This window comes from Oryctolagus cuniculus, chromosome 13, assembly GCF_051225735.1.
Source record: "Oryctolagus cuniculus isolate XC-2025 breed Fujian yellow rabbit chromosome 13, ASM5122573v1, whole genome shotgun sequence".
Taxonomy (NCBI): domain Eukaryota; kingdom Metazoa; phylum Chordata; class Mammalia; order Lagomorpha; family Leporidae; genus Oryctolagus; species Oryctolagus cuniculus.
In genome coordinates this window covers 20,450,399-20,469,940 of record NC_142879.1, presented here as the reverse complement: position 1 = coordinate 20,469,940, position 19,542 = coordinate 20,450,399, and the positions used below count along the sequence as shown (strand labels likewise).

Here is a 19,542-nt window from a genome sequence, read left to right as displayed (position 1 = left end):
TGGAGCTGAGCCAATCCGAAGCCAGGATAACTGGAGCTGAGCCAATCCGAAGCCAGGAGCTTCTTCCAGGTCTCCCACGTGGGTGCAGGAGCCCAAGGACTTGGGCCACCTTCTACTGCTTTCCCAGGCCATAGTAGAGCAGGATTGGAAGTGGAGCAGCTGGACTCGAACCGGCACCCATATGGGATGCCAGTGCTTCAGGCCAGGGCGTTAACCCACTGCACCACAGTGCCAACCCCTGTTTTTGTTTTTAAAGATTTATTTATTTATTTGAAAGAGAGGCAGAGGCAGAGAGAGAGAGAGAGAGACAGAGAGAGAGGGGTCTTCCATCCACTGGTTCACTCCCCAAATGGCCGCAATGGCCGGAGCTAAGCTGATTTGAAACCAGGAGCCAGGAGCTTCTTCCAGGTCTCCCACATGGGTGCAGGGGCCCAAGCACTTGGGCCATCTTCCACTGCTTTCCTAGGCCATAGCAGCAACTTGATTGCTACCCCAAATGCCCATCCTAGCACTGCTTTAAAAATTAATACTGTGCTCTCATTTTTTTGTGACCAGTTGAGTAGAATCAAGGAGGGATTGATAACATTTCAGTGGTTGTATTTGGATCCCTTTCCTACCCCACTTCAAATTTTTAAGCTAAATTTGTTAATCCAAATGATAAGTACTAGAAAACAAAGCAGGATTCCTTGTTTAATTTATCGCTGATGTCAGTTAATTACTGTTGGTGAACATGAATTGTCTTCTACAGAGAAGCCGATACAGACTCAGTTGCTCATCATGTAGAGTATTCCACCTTAGGTTTGGTGGATTTAGACTTCAGCACTTAATAACCCAACACCATACCACTGAGTACCGAGACTTTTCCCCACGTGGGGTGCTCCATTGATAATCAGTTACCACCTCCATGTTCAAACCATGTTCAAACTTCAGGTGGCAGGGGGTGCCTGCTTGCAAGGCATCCTGGGGAGGGCTGTGTGCGGCTTTACTGACTTGCTGTGGTGGCGCATGGATCTTGGTGGCAGCCGCATGTTTGGGAGAGTGGTGAACCTGGATTCCCGGGAAGCCCGGCAGGAGACCTGCCGTCAGAGCAGCCTGGCCTGTCTGTGTGAGTCCCTGGTGAGGGCAGGGCTGCATCTGAAGCCTTCCTTGCAGCCCGCAGGCCCCCGCAGCCCTTCCTGCCTGTTTTCGCATTTCCTTGTGAATGCACGTCTGTTCCCAGGGAGGAGGATGTATAGAAACACGGACCACTCTCAGTCAGTGTAGTGTGCTCATTAGTCATCTTAGTGCCCGTGAGTAAAGCTGCTGGCTTATGATCCACCCATATTCTGCCATCACAGCTTAGGCCTAATATGGCAAAGTTGTTTTCTTTTTTAAACTGTTAATACTAATGTGGTCAGGGTACCTGTGGAAACAGTCAGTGAGACGAGCCTGAAGGTGGTAAAAGCATGTTTTATTTTATTTTTTTAAAGGTTTATTTATTTATTTGAAAGGCAGAGTTAGAGAGGTCTTCCATCCACTGGTTCACTCCCCAAATGGCCACAACGGCCAAAGTGGGACAGTCGAAGCCAGGAGCTTCTTCTGGGTCTCCCACACAGGTGCAGGGTCCCAAGGACTTGCGCCAACATAATGTTGAGTCTTGTGGAGTGTGTTCTTCCATGTCAAGATTTTGGTTTTTGGTAAGGCAAAGAGGTCTGTGTTTTGTCTGCTGGTTCACTCCCCGAATAGCTGCAACAGCTGGGGCTGGATCAGGCTGAACTCAGGAGCTTGGCACTCCATCTGGATCTCCCAAGTGAGACAGGGACCCAGGTGCTTGAGCCATTGCCACCCTCTGCCTGCTGCAATACGCATCAGCAGGAAGCTGGAACCAGAAGCAGAACTGAGCCCCGAACCCAGGCTGGGACATGAGATGCAGGCATCCCAAGTGGTGTCTTAGCTCATGCGCCAAGTGCCTGCCCAGAGGTTGGTTTTTTTTAAATCTCAAGAGGTTCATTATTATGCTTTATGTTGGGAGAGGTCTGAAAAACAGGTGCTGAGTTATATTATCTTGCTGAACTATGAAAAGCTTAACTTTGATTTTTTGCAGTGTAGCACTGTACTTAGTAATGTCTGTCTGTTCTCAGGCAAATGTAAAGATATTCTTATTGCTGATTTTCATTTGTACTGGAACTTTAAAAGTCAAGTTCAAAGAGGAATTTTATGATTGGGTACTTGTTTTCCACTATTTTCTAACCCTTACACCTCAGGCAGCAGGTCCTCTCCCATTCCAGTGACATCTGGGAGGGATTTCTTCACCGTGTTCTCTTTTTACACTTCCTAGTTAATTTTCAGAGCAGTCCACTCAAGGATGTCCCTTGGAGATTGAACAGCTTCTGTGGAGTAATCAGGGAAGTGTCCGTTTGGTTTTACCTTCTAGGATTGATCAGCTGAGTGCATAGAGACAGGTGGAGGCCCTCATTACCATTTCCCCTTGTTCGGGATTCCAGGGTAGTGAGAGTGTCACCCGAGAAGCAGGTGCGCCTGGACAAGGGCTTTGTGCTCACCACTGATCGTCTGGTAACTGAGAGGCTGCAGTACGAAAGGCTTAGAGCCCTGAAATGTCCTTTGCTCTATCACTTCCTGAAAAGTTAAAGCATTATGTGTTAACATCTTGGAAGATGGTTTGCAGCTTGGCAAACGTGTACCTCTAATCATTTCCTCCCTCCCTTGGGGCAGGCTGGAGCTGTGTGTTGGGGTGGGGCTGGGATTGGGTGATCTGTTGCTTCACTAAAGAGTACTGGGGAGTTGGTTAGACCTTTTCTTAAAGGGAGAAGTTGTTGATCCCTGCCTGTTTGCATGCAGTGCATCAGCCAGCCTCTGCCAGTGTTTTTGTCAGTGACTAAGTGATGCTCTTTGTGTCTGATTTCTTTAGCAGGAGGAGCAATCTCAGAACTATTGTGAAGACCCTGAAGTTCTTCGTGCTTGCCCCCTTTGCCATCATGTGGCCTCTGGACAGTGTGGTCAGTCATTTGAGATTGACTTTAATTTAAAACAAAGGCCTCTGCCTCCCATCCTGGAGGTGGAAGGAGTGCGTTTATGTTTGAATGAAGAAGTGAATTATGGAAGAATATATGTCCCCTACCTTCCCTTTCAAGCGTAAGTCCAAATAGGCTCTCAGGAATGAGGATTTGTGAAGACATCAAATAGGGGTTTTTGTGTCATTTAAACCTTAAGGCTTAGTTGTGTTGCTGGAGAAGAGACACCTGTGTTTTGCTCATCCAGCTGTGTTGTGCCCAGCAGCCTTCTGACATGTCACTTTCTATCTCCTGTTTGCTTTCTGTCCTCAGTGCATGTCCCCAGGTGACTTGTCCTTATCTGAAGTTTTGCAGCCTAGGAGAACTTGGGTTGCATATTCTCCTTCATTTATAACTTATCTCTCCCCGGGTACCTCCTGCATTTCTATACTGGGTACAAAGGATGGGCAGGAAAGAAAAATGCTTGAAAGATTAACATTTTTGGAAAGGGAAGATAAAGGAGGCAGCCGCTCCTCCCGCTCCTACCACACCCCATTCTTCTCCAGAAGATGGGCAGTAAGCGATTCAGGGTTTTTCCTTGTTCTTTGCATGTTTTCTTCTAGTATCAGTTCGTCCTCATTAATCATGGTTTTTGAAGATAGCTAATTTTATCCATCTCTAGCAAAGAATCATCAGTAGTTGATATTGTTTTTCTGTGCTGGCTTCTGGAGATGGAAACAAACCAAGGTATTTCTCAGCAAACTTTTTTATTGGGGTGGGGGAGTCTGTGCAAGGACTAAGTAGAGCCATCCAAAATCAAAGCAGCAGCAGCAGAGTTCACACCCAAGACCAAGGTGCGTAGTTCGCCACTGCCTGTGGAAATCTGTCCCCACCTGTCACTGGTCTCCCCTGCCCGTGTCCACGCCCCTTTTTCTCGCTGTGTTTTCAGTCACTTCCTTTCTGTGAAAGGTTGCTTAGCTTCCCGTCCCCCTTTGCTGTTCTTTATATAAAAAGTAGCAGATTGGATGGATGTGTATATTAGGTGTTTGGAATTTTCTGAAAATCCGAGTCAGGAAGCCAGGTCTGGAAAGGGCTCGGTAGCCTCGCTGCGGGGGGCTTTCAGCTGAGCAGAGAACGCATCCGCTGGAGCGAGGGAGACTTCAAATCCTGGGCCAATCGTGAAACCCCTGGCCGTTGGTGGATGCTGCTGTAGGTAGCCAAACAAGTTGAATGCTGTGTGGACTTTAGGATAGAAATCAGAGTAGAACACGTCATAGGAGCCTCCTTGTCCCGTCCCATCTTTTAGAGCCAGGATATTCAGTAACTGAAGAAAGAGCACTCCCTCAGTTGCAAAATGCCCGTTTTCAGTTGCGCTACTTTCTCCTTGACTGCTCGTTTTGTGAATTTCCTCCAAGTTAGACGACTGGTTGAATTGGTAGGTGGCTCACTAGACATGTTTCTCTTGCAGACTGATTCATGTCCATTCCCGTTCCCCCTGTGCTGTGCACTGCAGTAGTGTGCAAACTGTGGGGAGCCAGGGTTTCTGCCTGACTTCCATGTGGGAAGTAGCGTGGTTTCCTCTGCCTGTGCATTTAGATGTCTAAGCTCTGTTACTGCCTAACTGGCTCCCGAGTAAGTCAGCTTACACCCTGTCAGGTTGCCTCCTGGAGCAGCTCCTGACAATTCATAATGCTCTTGGAATGTGTTTCCAGTTCCTAAGGCCTTCTGTCCATTTCAGTTTGAGTTTCTTGATTTGTACAATATCTGTATATTTTCTTCTTCCCGTCTGTCATCCCCCCGACCCTGCTCAACACCGTTTTGTTTTTTAAAATGTTCTGTAGTTTTGTACAAGATGAGACATAGCCTTGGGTACTTCTTGCTGAAGCTTTAATGCTTTGTAAATAAAATCGGATGTTTATTAAAGAACAAGTGTAAATGTTTGTTTGTAAACACTGATCACCAGCCACTGTGCCTTTGTACCACAGAAAGTGTGGCTTACTGTGCTGTTAAGACGTTTCTGTGTGGAAATCCAGAGCTAGAAGGGACATTCCTATGTCTAGATAAGATTACAAATAAATAGCAATTTTAGCAAAAGTTGGTGCCAATCAAAAATCATGTAGGATTGATCTCTGTTAAGATGATTTTACCCCGTGTAGGTTTTCTGAGATTTCTCTGAAGTGGCCACTGTGCTAGGCGTTCTGCAGGTGACAAAAACGAATGCCAAGAGATCTTTCTTGGTCCGAGTGCAGTTGAAGTCTTCTTTATTAGCTTTTCCCCTCCTACATTAAATACCTTTAAAATCCATTGACCACCCATCGTCTCCTAAAGAGTAAGATGTCTCAGAGATCAGAGCCTGCTGTTCGTCAGTGGAAGAGTGTCTGTGTGTTAATCTGGGGATGGAGAGCCGGCTTCTGACATCATAGCTGTTTCATAGCAACCTCCATCTGAGCCAGTGACGAGCTCCGCCATGCTGGGGGGGGGACAAGGCACGGGCGGAGTCAGGCTGCCTTGCGCATCGTCCAACCCAGAAAACACCATTGGTGCCCTGGGAGAGGAGCGCCTGAAACAGGGTGTGATTGCTTTCAGTGTGGCCCGTCTTGCTGATGAAGCTTCTGCTTTTAAAAGGGCGCTGTGGCTCTTGTTTTAATGAACTTGCATTTCTATTTAAAACTCGTCACACAGGAGCATGGCTCATGGTTCACATAGTGTTTCTGTGTGCAACGTATCACTTGTTACTCCAAGTAGGGAAATGGGCAAGGAGATCTTAGTTTACAAAGAAGGAAATACACATTCTGGAAGGGTAAGTCACTTGCCTCTCAGTCCAAAGAGGTTAATTCTTTCTTTTTTTAAGATTTATTTGACAAGCAGATTGACAGGGGGGCAGAGGGAGAGACAGAGAAAGATCTTCCATTCCCTGATTCATTCTTTAAATGGCTGCAAAAGCCGGAGATGGTCCAGCCAAAGCCAGGACCCAAGAACTCCATCTGAGTCTCCCATGTGGGTGGCTGGAGCCCAAGTACTTGGGTTATCTTCCATTACCTTTCCAGGCACATTAGCAGGGAGCAGAATTGGAAGCAGAGTAGCTGGAACTAAAATAGAATGCCAGCCTTGCAGACAGTGGCATAACCCACTGTGCTACAGTGCCGGCCTCCTTAGTCTTTTTTCTTTTTTCTTTTTTTTAATTTAAAGATTTATTTATGACCGGCGCCGCAGCTCACTAGGCTAATCCTCCACCTAGCAGCGCTGGCACACCGGGTTCTAGTCCCAGTTGGGGCGCCGGATTCTGTCCCGGTTGCCCCTCTTCCAGGCCAGCTCTCTGCTGTGGCCCGGGAGTGCAGTGGAGGATGGCCCAAGTCCTTGGGCCCTGCACCCCATGGGAGACCAAGAGAAGGACCTGGCTCCTGACTTCAGATCAGCGTGGTGTGCCGGCCGCAGCGCGCTGGCCACAGTGGCCATTGGGGGGTGAACCAACGGCAAAAGCAAGACCTTTCTCTCTGTCTCTCTCTCTCACTGTCTACTCTGCCTGTCAAATAAAAAAAAAAAAAATTATTTATATATTTGAAAGGCAGAGTTACAATGAGGCAGAATCAGAGAGAGAGAGAGAGCTCTTCCATCTGCTGGTTCACTCCCGAAATGGCTGCAACAGCTGGTGCTGGGCCGATCCAAAGCCAGGAGCCAGGAGCTGCTTCTGGGTCTCACACATGGGTACAGGGGCCCAAGGATTTTGGCCATCCTCTGCTGCTTTCCTGGGCACTTTAGCAGGGAGCTGGATTGGAAGTGGCACAGCTGGGACTTGAACATGCACTGTTACGGGATGCCAGCACTGCAAGTGGTGGCTTACCCACTATGCCACAGCGCTGCCCACCCCCAATCCTTTTTATAAAAGGTCTAGGAGCAGAGTAAGCAAGTCAAGTTACTGAACTGAATTCAAATTATTCTTCCCCTTTTTAGACTTTTTTTTTTTTTGGACAGGCAGAGTGGACAGTGAGAGAGAGAAAGGTCTTCCTTTTTGCCATTGGTTCACCCTCCAATGGCCACTGTGGCCGGTGCATCGCGCTGATCTGAAGCCAGGAGCCAGGTGCTTCTCCTGGTCTCCTATGCGGGTGCAGGGCCCAAGCACTTGGGCCATCCTCCACTGCGCTCCTGGGCCATAGCAGAGAGCTGGCCTGGAAGAGGGGCAACCAGGAGAGAATCTGGCGCCCCGAGCGGGACTAGAACCCGGTGTGCTGGCGCCGCAGGCGGAGGATTAGCCTATTGAGCCACGGCGCCAGCCCCCCTTTTTAGACTTTAATGTCCATTTTTTCCTACGGTTAGATTTAACTTGGAGTCTTGAAGTTCTTTAGGTGTAGGGAACCTTTTTTCTGCAAAGGGCCATTTAGATATTTATAACATCATTCGCGGGCCATGAGAGATAATCAACTCAGAAATTAGCCTGCTATACATTTATAGAATCTCAAATCCCACTTGCATTTGCCCTGACTGGGCCAGACCAAACGACTTCCGCAAGTCTTGTGTGGCCAGCGGCCAGACATTCCCCATCCCTGGACTAAGGTCCTACCCACTGTAGGGGCAGGGTGTTAGAAGAGTAGAACTTAACTGTTTTGGGCAGTTTGGAAATTCACTGTTTCTAAAGTCTTTTCGTCTTTGTCTCACCAAGACATGGATTTACACGCATTAAAAAGATGTGAGAAGCATGAAGGCAGGTCAGAGGTCACTAGCAGGTGTAGATAGGGAGCAACAGCGTTGTGATTTTCCCCCTGCCTTGGGGCTTCACCTTCACCACAAGGACCGGACTTTTGTTTTATTGACAACGCCCGCACCCTGGCTGACACTGAAGGCGTTAGGTGACAATAGCCGGGAGCACTCACCTGGGATGCCTGAAGGGTGCCGGCTGAGGCTGGCGAAAGCCTGCCGAGACCAGAAGACTCTGGCCTCTGGTTTCCTGCTTGGAAGCCTGGTGTTGGCCTCCTGCCTGCCTTTGGTGTTGACTTCACCCAACACACTGGCCATCCCTAAGAAGCTGCGAGAAGCTGTGGGGAAAGTGGTCGTCAATGCCACCGCCTGCACTGTCACCTGTGGCCTCGGCTACAAGGAGGAGACTGTGTGTGAGGTGGGCCCCGACGGAGTGAGAAGGAAGTGTGAATCTCAGCGCTTGGAGTGTCTGACCAACTGGATCTGTGGGATGCTCCACTTCACCCTTCTCGTCGGCCAGCACTTGGAGCTCAGCTGCCTGAGCCCGGAGATCCTGGAGGTCGGGCAGGAAGCTTTCCGGTTCACCTGGAGACTTGCTCGGGGTATCATCTCAACTAACGATGAGGTCTTCAGACCCTTCCAAGCCCGTTCCTACTTTGTGAGGTTTTTATCTGCCCAGGAGTACGACTCTGGGACTTACCGCTGTGATGTGCAGCTGTTAAGAAACTTGAAGCTCGTCAAGAGGCTGTATTTTGGGCTGAGGGTCCTTCCTCCTAACTTGGTGAACCTGAATTTCCATCAGTCCCTTACTGATGATCAGAAATTAGTGGCTGAGGGCCTGGAAGTCAGTCCGGGCAACCATTCCATGCCTCACCACCCGCAGTGGAAAAGGAAGGTGGCGTTGGCCTTGGGCCTAGGAATCTGCGGTGGAGTGGTTGGTGGGGTGTTGGTGAGCATCGCCCTCTGCAGGGCGCTGAGGCACACCTCCAACTAGGACTGCTCCTGAAAGACTGACGGGAGCTCCTTGGGGGGCGTGTCCTGGCTGCCTGGCCTGATCCTGGGTCAGCCGACAGGGAGGCCTCCCACTGCCCAGAGCATGAGTGGGGGTGGGGCAGGGACAAGCTCATGGGAGCTGTGGGCAGTCATTTCTGATGCCGTCCTAGATGGGTTCTGTCCTGACCCCCTGCTCCTTGGGCACGCAGGCAGCTGACTGCAGGCATCCTGCCACTCCTGAGAAGGGACCTATCCTCGTGTTCATTTTCTATCTGTGCTTTACGACTTGCATGCCTCCCACCTGCGTTCTTCTTCTGAGCAGTGCGTTCCTGTAGGATTTATTAACAGCTTTTCTAGTGAAAATATCACTTTCCCTCTTCAATAAAAATAATTCACAGTAGCTGTATGGAAACAACATTTTCTTGTCTTGCTCTTTAAAATTCTGGCGTTTAAGCTACTCCGTAATCGTCAGTCTGGTTTGTTTTCCCCAAATCCTTCAGGATAGATGATAGACGAATTGCTTCTTGAGTGGATGTGTGCCCAGGTTGGGCAGAGGTTGTTAGGACCAATCTGTGACTCAGGTGTGTAAGTGACAGCCCTGACAGCCCAGGTGAATCCTGTGTTTCGTGTAAAATTGAATTTCCTAGCAAAGCACTGGATTCTTCTCCTGGTCATCCAGACAGTTCCTTGCTTTGCTTACTGCCCCTTTCATTTTTGCTTTTTGAGTCCCCTGAGACTTATTCCTGAAAAGGCCAAGTGCATTGGTCTCTTAAAGCAGCCAAGGCCCCAAAGGGAGGGCATCGGAAATCCAGGCTTAAGAGCCTAGGGGCACGGGGGCCGCCATGTGCCGTGCTCTAGGTGATTGGCTAGTGGAAGCCGCAGGGGAACGGCTGTTGGCCCCCGGCTGAGCTGACCCTGAGAATATGAAGGCATTTCTCCCTCTCCTCCAGCTGCCGGCGCAGCAGCAGAAACCAAAGCCCAGTGTTTCTCTAAAGCTGTGTCAGGGTCACCTGCGGGAGCTTCTGACCCTGCTGATGCTAATTTAGTTTAAATTATGGTCAAAAGGCTCTCTATGATTTCCTTTTAACTTAAAGTTTTAAAGCCTGAGACAAGTTGGAAGGAAAGTTTAGTGACCATTCTCAGACCCTTTATCTAGATTGACCCATGAGCATTTTGTCACGATTAGCTTTCTGAATATGTACTGGTTTTTGCTCAGCTGCATGACAGCTGGGCTTGTGTCATGGTCCTGCACTCTGGGGTCACGCCCCCATTCACCTGCACTGTCTTTATCAACTCAGAAGGTGATTCTCCAGTCAACTCACGTTCAGCTTCTCTGAATTCTAAAACCTTAGAGCCTTTGGATGGATCCTGACGGTGGTTATCTCTCTCCTCCCGCAGACCCCTGTCTTGTTTTTCATGACTTGATTTTTGCTGCAGAGTCTAGCTGGCCCAGCTGTAGTGAACCATGGCTGGCTGGATCTGTCATTTCCTCCTGATGAGACTCACGGGGACCGGCTCGTGAGTGTTTTTGATGGGGGGTACGTGCTTTCAGCGTCACTTGGGGAGGCTCACAGTGTTAGGGTGACTCTCGTTGACAGGAAGGTTGCTGACTTGCTTAGGTGGTAGCTGCCAGATCTCTCCTAAGGGCTGTGTGTGTGCGTGTGCACACGTGTGTTTCCTCTTGGTAGTGAACACCCTGTGGGGTGATGCTTTGTGATTATCTCGTTTTCTAAACACTGTTCACATGAACCATGTGGCATTTGTTGATGATCCTTGCCTTATTACATGTTGGGGATTGGTTGTGAAAGGGTTGAGTTCATTTCTGTATGTGATAGCTTATATAATTCTCTTTAAAGGATGCTTCTTTTTACCTGCTGTTTTTGAGGTCTCAATAGATTTTTCTTGTCAATCAGTATAGAATCCATTACTGTTGTCATTTCTGTTGTTATTTGAAAGGCAAAATGACAGGGAGAGATGAGAGAGAGCTGTCTTCCATCTGCTGGTTTACTCCCCAAATATTGCAATAGCTGGATCTGGGCCAGGCTGAAACCAGGAGCCTGGAACTCCATACGGGTCTCCCATTTGAATGGCAAGATCCCAAGTACTTGAGCCATCACCTGCCCTCCCAGGCACATTAGCAGGAAGCTAGATCATAAGTGGAGGAGAGGGGCTGTCATTATGGCATCGCAGGGAGAGCTGCTGCCTGTGACACCGCCATCCCATATGGACACTGGTTCGAGACCCAGCTGTTCCACTTCCTGTCCAGCCCCTGCTAATGCACCTGAGAAAGCAACTCCTTGGCCCCTGCTCCCACGTGGAAGACCTGGAAAAGACTCCTAGCTTTGGGCCAGACCAGCTCCAGCTATTGGAGCCATTTGGGGGATGAACCAGAGAATGGAAGATCTCTTTCTGTCTGTAATTCTATTTTTCTTTTCTTTTTTTTGAAGATCTTTATTCATTTGATAGGTAGAGTTACAGACAGAGAGAAAGGTCTTCCTTCTGCTGATTCACTCCCCAAATGAGCTACGCCAATCCGAAGCCAGGAGCTTCCCTCTTGGTCTCCCACGTGGGTGCAGGCACCCAAGCAATTTGGCCTCATCAGAGAGCTGGACTGGAAGAGGAGCATCCGGGGCCAGAACCCAGTGCTCATATGGGATGCCAGCACCACAGGCGGAGGATTAACCTAGTGCGCCACTGCGCCGGCCACTGTAATTCTATTTTTCAAATAAATAAGAAGAGGAGCCAGGACTGGAACCAGCACTCTGATATGGGATGTGGGTGTCTAGAGTGGTGGCTTAACCCACTGTACCACACCAACCCTATGAGTCCCTTTAAGCCAGCTGTTTTGTACTTTTGCTGTGGTCTGATTTGACTAGCATTTTTCTGCTTTCTTGTTCAAGCTATCTCAGGGCCACACTTGGACTTCCCTTGCCCCAGTTGTGAATCTGCCATTTCTCCAAGGAACTCTGGTTTCCTTTGGTGTGGGAGCAGCATTTGGAAGCCAAGGTGTGTGCACTGGATGTGCTCATTGCGGCTGGCAGTCGTTGCTGCTAGCCCTGTCAGTTTCCTACAGACATGGGTGCTGTGAACGGTTCATGGGAGAGACGGGTGCTGTGACTTAGCAGGGTAAGCTTGGGATGCTTGCATCCATGTTGGAGCACCAGTACAAGTTCAGCTGCTCCACTTCTGATCCAGCTTCCTCCTAACGTGCTGGGAAGCAGTGGACGATGGCGCAAGTGCTTGAGTCCTTGTCATCTATGTAGGAGACCTGGATGGAGTTCCCAGCTCCTGGCTCGGCCGCAGCTGTTGCAGCCGTTTGGGGGAGTGAACCAGAGGATGGAAGATCTCTCTCTCTCTGCCTTTCAAATAATTGATTTTAATTTCAAAAAGTTCATGGAAAATGGGATTAAAAGATACGCAGATTGTCCATGAATTTTTGAAGACAACTTATATGTGTAAATCATGAGTTCAAAGCATCTTTGTTTTTTAAACAAGTTTTATAGCTGCTCTGATACATAGCCAAGGTGGAGAACACTGGCCTGGGCACACACACAGGAGCCTTCTAACCACTGCTCTTGCTTTGGAAAGATCATAAGTTTTACACACATCCCCGCCTCCTAGGAAATGGGTAGATTTCAGACCTGAGAGTTGTTGTTTTTTTTTTTTTTTTTTCCTGACAGGCAGAGTGGACAGTGAGAGAGACAGAGAGAAAGGTCTTCCTTTTGCCGTTGGTTCACCCTGCAATGGCCGCTGCGGCCAGCGCGCTGCGGCTGGTGCACCGCGCTGATCCGAAGTCAGGAGCCAGGTACTTCTCCTGGTCTCCCATGGGGTGCAGGGCCCAAGCACTTGGGCCATCCTCCACTGCACTCCCTGGCCACAGCAGAGAGCTGGCCCGGAAGAGGGGCAACCGGGACAGAATCCTGCGCCCCGACCGGGACTAGAACCCAGTGTGCCGGCACCGCAGGTGGAGGGTTAGCCTATTGAGCCACCGTGCCGGCCAGACCCAAGTTCTAGTCCAGCCTCTGCTGCCTGTCTGCCCCACCTCTGAGACAGGGCAGGGCACAGTGGACTGTGAAGTCCTGGACTCGAGTTAGGGAAGGCAGCTAGCGTTGCACTTTAGTCCAGTACTAGACACTTGGCCGAAGCATCGTGGAGTTAGCGTGGTCCCCTTGAAGGAACACCGGGGCACAGGATCTGGGTTTAAGCAGCAGGATGCAGAGGTAGGCTTTGGCCTGATGAGAAAAGCACCCACAGCTGTGCGCACTGCCCTGCAGGTTGAGAAACCATCTTTATTTAAGAACTGCCTGCTACCAGAGTCAGGAAGTAACTACCATTAGAAGTTACACAAGAGAAAAACAGTGGGCCAGGGGAATGGCTCTGTGTGAACAAAAACAGGTCAAGGCAGGGGTCTGACGAAGCTCTAGCACTTCCCTGGCTGTGAGCTTCTCTATGCTGTGCACGCCCCGGATGGAGTGGGTAAGTTGGAGGAGTTCAGGGCCAAGGCAGGATGTACCCCACTGAAGGGTACCGAGTACCTTCCTCCCCTGCGGCCGCTTGGGGCTTTGGGCAAAGCTGTCTGACCCAGTTTGTTCCTCTCTAGTTTTCCTCTATTGCCCAGCCTTCCTCAAACCCATGACCGTATGTACAAGTCCACGGGGCACCCCACAGCTGCCAGGTGCCTGTTCCATGGAGTTCACCGAAGTCCCTTAGGGAAGTGCCACTGCTCCAGGAGCCTCTGTGGCAACTCCCTTCATACGCAGGATGAAGCCCAGGTAAGGTCTGACCTAGGGAGGCAGAGCAGCACATCTGTGCCAGGGAGCACAGGTGAGAGTCCCTGCTGTCCCTCTGACCTAGAGGACACCAGTTGGTGCCCCAGTCTGAGGCCAGGAAGAAAGCCGCCTTCTGCTAGGGAGGAGCTCCAGGGAGCCCGACATTCCGAGCTGCCCTGGGCTTCCCCGGGGCAGGATGTGCTGGGGAAAGCACTGAGCTATGCTAGAATTCCTGGGGTGAGCCTTCGCCCTCCGTGGCCTCCCCTGAGGTACAGGGCCCACAGCAGATGGGGTGTCCACACCTCTTCCTTGGCCAAAGCACCTTTTGATTCTAGGAGTCTCAGTTTGGAGGGTCATTTACAGCATCGCACCCTTCTAATCACTTCACTCAACCTAGGCTACCCAAATCCCGCCCGTCCTCTGAAGTCCTCTTTTACTCATTCTAGCTGCAGAAATTCCGCCTGATGTCCAGCCTCAGCGTCTCCTGTTTATCAAGAGACACCTCCTCCTTCCCCTACTACACCTTTGGCCCTGGCACTCCCCACCTAGCACCGTTGTTACCATTTGCTGTTCTGAGACTCCGGCATACACCTGCCTGACAAAGCAACAAGGGCTAAGGGGCAGAGGGCTCTGTAGGCTGAACTCAGGTGTGTGCAGAGTGGGAGGGGGGGTCTCCCTGAGCCCGAAGAGGTGTCCCAGGCTGGACATCTGTCCCTAGTCCTCACATTGACTGGCTGCTAAGCTGCAGGGCAAGGTACAGGTTTATGGGTGATGGCCCTCACTGTCCCCTCTGAATGAGTTGAGTCATGGCAGAGCTGAGTCATGGCTGGAGCAGGGGGTACCACTCCCCCAGCCATCAGCAGAAAACACAAAATCAGATTCCCTTCCCTCCCAAGGGTCCTCTATCTACTCATGTCTTCTCCAAGCCACCCCGTCAAGCTGTTCCATTCTACTGTCTTGTATATCCCCAGGTCACCCACCCTCTTACTAAACCTTAGTCACTACCTCCCTGACCTCTGCGGGGGATTATAGCCGCTGTGATCTGGTTCTATATCCCAGAATTCTTCCTGCTCAGTGGTTAGGTTTTTCTGGCTAAAACCCTTTGTGGGCCTCCCAGCAGGGCTGCCTTCTCTTCTCCCCAATGGGCCTTATTAGAGTTAAGAGTCTCAATCTCAAGTATGTTTTTCAGGCAAGCTTAGGGCAGCAGCCTCTAACTTGCCTGGTTCAGTCCTTTGTGAAACGGGCTCACCCCCCACCTCCCTACCGTGGAGCCAGGTGCCTTTCTCCGCATGGGTCCCCTTTCTGTAGGACCAGGAGGGACGCCAGGCCAAGTTCAAGGCCCATAGCCGAGCCCCTAGCACCCTCGCCAGGGATCAGGAACGTGTGTGACAGCTCCAGGGAAGGGGGCTGGTGGTGGCAGGGAGCAGGTGTGGGAGCTTCCAGTTGAAGAAAATTGTCGTGGGAAAACATAAACCTGCCCAGGAAAAGAGAGCAGGACTTCAAAGTTTAAAAAACCATAACAAAATAGAGCTCTAACTGTAAACTACAGAGAACAGGCTCAGGGAGCGTGCAGGCCACGGCCGACCCGCCGCTCCCTCGTGTGAAAGGCCACCTGTTGGAGCACAGGCTCTGGGCTCTCGGTCATGCTGCCACTGCTGCGGGATTCGGGGAACCCGTCCGTGCTTTGGCCTCTCGGAGCAACAGCGAGGGCAAAAGAAGGGTCAAGCCGCCTGGAGGTCACAGCAGAAGCCGGGCTCGCAAGGCAAGAAGGGCTTGATGGCTCTTGGAACATGCCATGCCCTGGGCTGGCCCCATCCATGCCAGCCTGGTGACCGCCAGCCTGAACCTCTTGAAGCAGAGTTTGCTCCCGCTGCTGACCGTCACCGCCTTCTGACTCGGGCCTTGGACGTGCAGCACTGCCTCCTTGCTCTGGACAGACTGAACCGGAGGCAGGAGTTCAGCCCGCTCACCTCCAGGCTGATGGCGGACGTCCCCAACCCCTCAGCGCCGCCCTCTGCTCATCTGGAGTGAGGTGCCCGTGCGAATCAGCTAAGACCTCTTCTAGCTCTGATGTCTGTGACTGGTTATGTACCCAGAGCTCAGCGGAGAGGTCCCCTTTATTAACCCCTTTTTCTTCCGGAGAAATGCGCAGGAGTGGGCCAGGCAGTCTGGGGCAGATCTTGCCAGGTGATCTGGGGCATTCCTGGGAGCACGCAGGGCCACGCTGATGCCCTCGCCTCCGACTCTAGGACAGAGTCAATGCTGCACTGCCTCACAGGCATGAGAGGGTGGGGCCTGCAGGTGGGAGAAGCCCAGGTCTGGCAGCAGAGCTGGAGGCAGAGGGTGGGCCACGATCCCTGTCTTCTGCCCAAACCCTGCAGGGGCTGTGCAGGGTGGGTCTTGGTGGGGGTTAAGCCCTTTCATCACCTGCAGTGGCTCTGTCACTCGGGGGGTGACGGGGCGGGTTGGCAGTGTCGACTGGGAGGGCAGCGTCACTTGGCTCCTGACGCCTGCCTCCAGTCAAGGCGGTGCCCCTTTCCATCAGGTGTCAGCCTCTAGATCCTTGCAGCTCCCACTGTGATACTGAAGGGACACAGACTCCAGCCCCGGGCATCAGGCACTGGTTCCCTGCTGCCCACACAGGCGGGGGCCTCCAGGGAGTATGGAGGATGGTGGAGGTCCAGCCGTGCATTCCAAGAGGATGCGGGAGAGCGCCCAGTGTCGGCTGCTGCTGTTTACCCATTGTCCCTCTTTAGCCCTCAGTATCCACTGTTTGCTGGGCGTGGGGCTCTGGCCTCAGGGTGCCAGCTCTGAATCTGAAGATGCCCGTTTGTCCATCCAGACCGCCTCCAAGGCCCGGGCAGGGGGTTCAGTATCATCTTGGAAGTCCCAGTGCCTCATGATTTAAAGAAAACAATCTGGGTGGGTTCTGTCCTGAGGCAGAATATGAAATACCCCACCTCCTACAAAAAGGGCACTGTTTGAAGTAGGGATCAAAAGCCAGCCGCTCTCGGGCACAGTGTTGGGCCACCTTGGCACCGGGAAGGAGCCTGGGCCGGCGGCCGAGTCCGTCGGAGGTGGGTGCCGAGGTCAGAGCTCCAGGCAGCGGAAGAGCATCAGCATCGCCACGGAGCGGGAGAGGAGGGTGCTGGGCTGTGGGGCTGGGTGCGCGGCTGCGTTCTCCACCATCATGCTTGTGCCTGAAATGGGGGGGGGGGGGAGTTGGCTGGGCCTCAGCCCTCGCCCTCAGGACAGGCCCTTGCCTTGGGAGTGCGGGTGGCCAGGTGGTATTTTGGGTCTGGCTCGCACAGTGCATGGAAGGACTTTTGCCTTTGCCCTTAAAGAGATCATGCTCACTCCCTGGCCATCTGGATGTGGGAGGAGGAAGGGACGCAGGCTGGGACTACTTTGCACTGGGCTCTTCCCTGCCTTCCCCTTGGGGTTGGAGTGAGGTTGGGTGGGAATGAGCCCTTCATCAGGTATCTGGGGACAAGGGTCAGGGACGGGCAGCACCTCCATTCTTCACGATGTGGACTTCGGCCGGGACCCCGTCCCCTCCAGGCCCTGTGGTCCGAATCTGTACCAGGGAGTGGCCGATGCCCTCGGGCACCGGGATCTCTATCCAGTTCTTGCTGGTGAGGTGGAGAGTGGGCGTCGGGTGCAGGTCATTCTGGTACAGCATCTGTGGGAGGGAGGTGTCCAGGTGGCCCCTCCTTACACGGGGCTGACCCTTGTCTTACCAGCTCTGGTCACTGGGACGGGCCTCTGAGGCCCTGCCTCGACACCCCCTCAGTTTCCTGCTGACCAGGCTCCTCGCTGATGGGAAGGCAGCTTGCGAGCAGCCGACCTGTGCTTGCCAGCACCTTGAGCTAGAAGGACCCCGGGTTCCACCCAGGCCATCGCTGCCCCATGAACTGGGCCTTTCTTCAGTGACACCATCTGCTGGTTCACTCCCCAAATGCCTACAGTGGCCGCAAGCCAGGAGCAGAAGCAGGCTGCTAGGAACTTTAGCCACGTGCAGACCCAAGTACTTGAGTATCACCGGCTTCCTCCCAGGGTCACATTAGCAGGAAGCTGGAATCGAGAGTGGATCCTGGATTTGAAGCCAGGCACGCCAAGAGGAGACATAGGCATCTTAACCAGCACCTTAACTGCTCAGCCAAACTGTCCCTGCCCTGCCTTTATGGTTTTTGCTGCAAGCCACTGAGAGCCACTCGTGTACCGCGTGCCTCTCATAGTCAGACTCTGGGCCACTGTCTCAGCCAGGTCTCTTGCTATAGATTGCAGTTCCCCATGTTCCCTGGAGCCACAGAGGGGCTGTTCCTCCCCATCCTGGGCCTGGTGGATCCCCTTCCTCACCTTGTAGCCAGTGACTGCAGACTCGTTTCGGAAGGGGACCACGGGGTCCCACTTAATGCTAAGGCTGGAGCTCGAGAAGGTCCAGGAGATGTTGCCAGGAGGGCGCTGTGGAGCTGCCAGGGAGGGAGCACTGTGGAGACTTCCGGAGGTTCTGCACGCCCACCCCTGCCTTCAGCCAGCCCTTTCCCAGGTATCTGCCTACAACAGTTGTACCCAGAAATTCTGCACTTCCTAAGAAACGAAGCCCATGCAGGTCCAAAGGCTGGCGAGCAAAGAGGGGCTTCAGAGTCTGGGCCTCCCACCCGCTCTGTTCTTTCCACTTGTGGCCTTGTTCTGTGCAGCCCAGGGCTGGCTCCTGCAGCGCTTCCCTCATCCCCTGGCCCACCCTCTCCCCAGGCAGCCAGACTCACGGGGCTTCATGGTGGTGGCATTGGCAGAAGGGCTGGCAGGCCCAGTGCCAGCCCGGTTGTAGGCCCGCACGGTCACGTGGTACTTGGTGTTGGGATGCAGGCCAGTGACCAGGGCACTAGTGTCCAGCCCTGCCGTCCTCACTCGGTCAGCAGCTGCTTCTTTGTCCCCAACTCTCCAGTATCGGATCTGAAAGAGCAGGGGGACCCTAGGATGAGCGGTCAAGCCCGGGGTCTCAGGGTTACCCTGACTGCCGCTTTTCTGTTCTCCTTCCTGGTCACCTGGCGGCTTGTGGCTCAGTTTCAGGTCTGAGAAGCAGGACCTGAGCCTGAGATCCCAGGGAGCCGGGCCACACCAGTGTGACTCCCCCTGCAGCTCCTGGTACCCTGTCCGAGGTGCCTAATGCACAGGTGGGGGGAGGGGGCACAGGCTCTGCCCAGTGGGTTCTGCTAGGGGATGTGGATGCGCATTTGTACTTGGAAGGTAGCCCCCAGCCACAGCCAACTTACGAGGGCTGCCCAGTAAATGCAGGCCCATCTTAGCAGCAACCACACTGGTAGATCTGCTGAACACCCTCCGCATCAAGGATCTCCCCGCTGAGTGAGTGAGCGTGAATCCCAAGCTGACTTCACTAGAATGAGTTGATTCCATCAGTAGTGGACCCCGCCTGGAATCTCCTTTTTTTTTTTTTTTTTTTTTTTTTTGACAGAGTGGACAATGAGAGAGAGAGACAGAGAGAAAGGTCTTCCTTTGCCGTTGGTTCACCCTCCAATGGCCGCCGCGGCCGGTGCGCTGCGGCCGGCGCACCGCGCTGATCCGATGGCAGGAGCCAGGTACTTCTCCTGGTCTCCCATGGGGTGCAGGGCCCAAGTGCTTGGGCCCTCCTCCACTGCACTCCCTGGCCACAGCAGAGAGCTGGCCTGGAAGAGGGGCATCCGGGACAGAATCCGGCGCCCCGACCGGGACTAGAACCCGGTGTGCCGGCGCCGCAAGGCGGAGGATTAGCCTAGTGAGCCGCGGCGCTGGCCTGACAGTTTCTGTTTTTCCTTCTGTTCCTTTCTCTTACACCATGTCTCCTCCCAGATACCCCTGTGTGGAGTCTGAGGCCAGAGACTGTTGGGCCCAGGGCTAGCTGTAGCCCAGTGGTTCCTTCAAGACTGCCTCCCAGTCTTGCTGCCCCAGCGGGCATCAGCCGTGGGGTCTCATGAAGTTTGCATACGTGTGACTGCACAGACTGGCCATTCAGTGCGCAGCCAGTGGGCAAGTCCGGGGGAGCGCTGGGCGAGCTGGCGGGGGTTCCCTCGCCGCCCTGAATCCCAGCACCCCTCCCA

General features: G+C 52.7%; 3 protein-coding genes across 14 annotated transcripts in view; 2 read left to right on the top strand and 1 right to left on the bottom strand.

Annotated features, from left to right (window-relative positions):
• RBBP5 (RB binding protein 5, histone lysine methyltransferase complex subunit) overlaps positions 1-4,913 on the top strand; it is a 37,905-nt gene extending 32,992 nt beyond the window's left edge. For 6 of the 12 annotated variants that reach the window (XR_011381368.2, XR_011381367.2, XM_008268527.5 and 3 more), the window contains one exon: positions 2,912-4,913. Coding sequence is in view for 9 of the 12 variants with exons in the window: in XM_008268527.5 (XP_008266749.1) it covers positions 2,912-2,937 (26 nt within the window). In the remaining 3 variants the exon portion in view is untranslated. Of the gene's footprint in view, positions 1-2,908 lie in introns of all 12 variants that reach the window. The other 6 variants (XR_011381366.2, XM_008268526.5, XM_002717447.6 and 3 more) reach the window with 1 other exon arrangement.
• Positions 4,914-7,069: 2,156 nt separating this feature from the next.
• Positions 7,070-9,063, top strand: TMEM81 (transmembrane protein 81). Its single transcript, XM_002717448.6, has one exon. It carries the CDS (start codon positions 7,684-7,686, stop codon positions 8,674-8,676), a length of 993 nt encoding a protein of 330 aa, XP_002717494.3. The 5' UTR covers positions 7,070-7,683; the 3' UTR covers positions 8,677-9,063.
• A 3,881-nt stretch (positions 9,064-12,944) lies between these two features.
• The window catches only part of CNTN2 (contactin 2), a 28,785-nt gene continuing 22,187 nt past the window's right edge, over positions 12,945-19,542 (bottom strand). Inside the window, exons 20-23 of the mRNA XM_051821204.3 lie at positions 18,214-18,400; positions 17,804-17,916; positions 16,958-17,126; positions 12,945-16,644 (exon numbers count right to left, since the gene is read on the bottom strand). Of these exons, the coding sequence (XP_051677164.2) occupies positions 16,535-16,644; positions 16,958-17,126; positions 17,804-17,916; positions 18,214-18,400 (579 nt within the window). The 3' untranslated portion in view covers positions 12,945-16,534. The remainder of the gene's footprint in view (positions 16,645-16,957; positions 17,127-17,803; positions 17,917-18,213; positions 18,401-19,542) is intronic.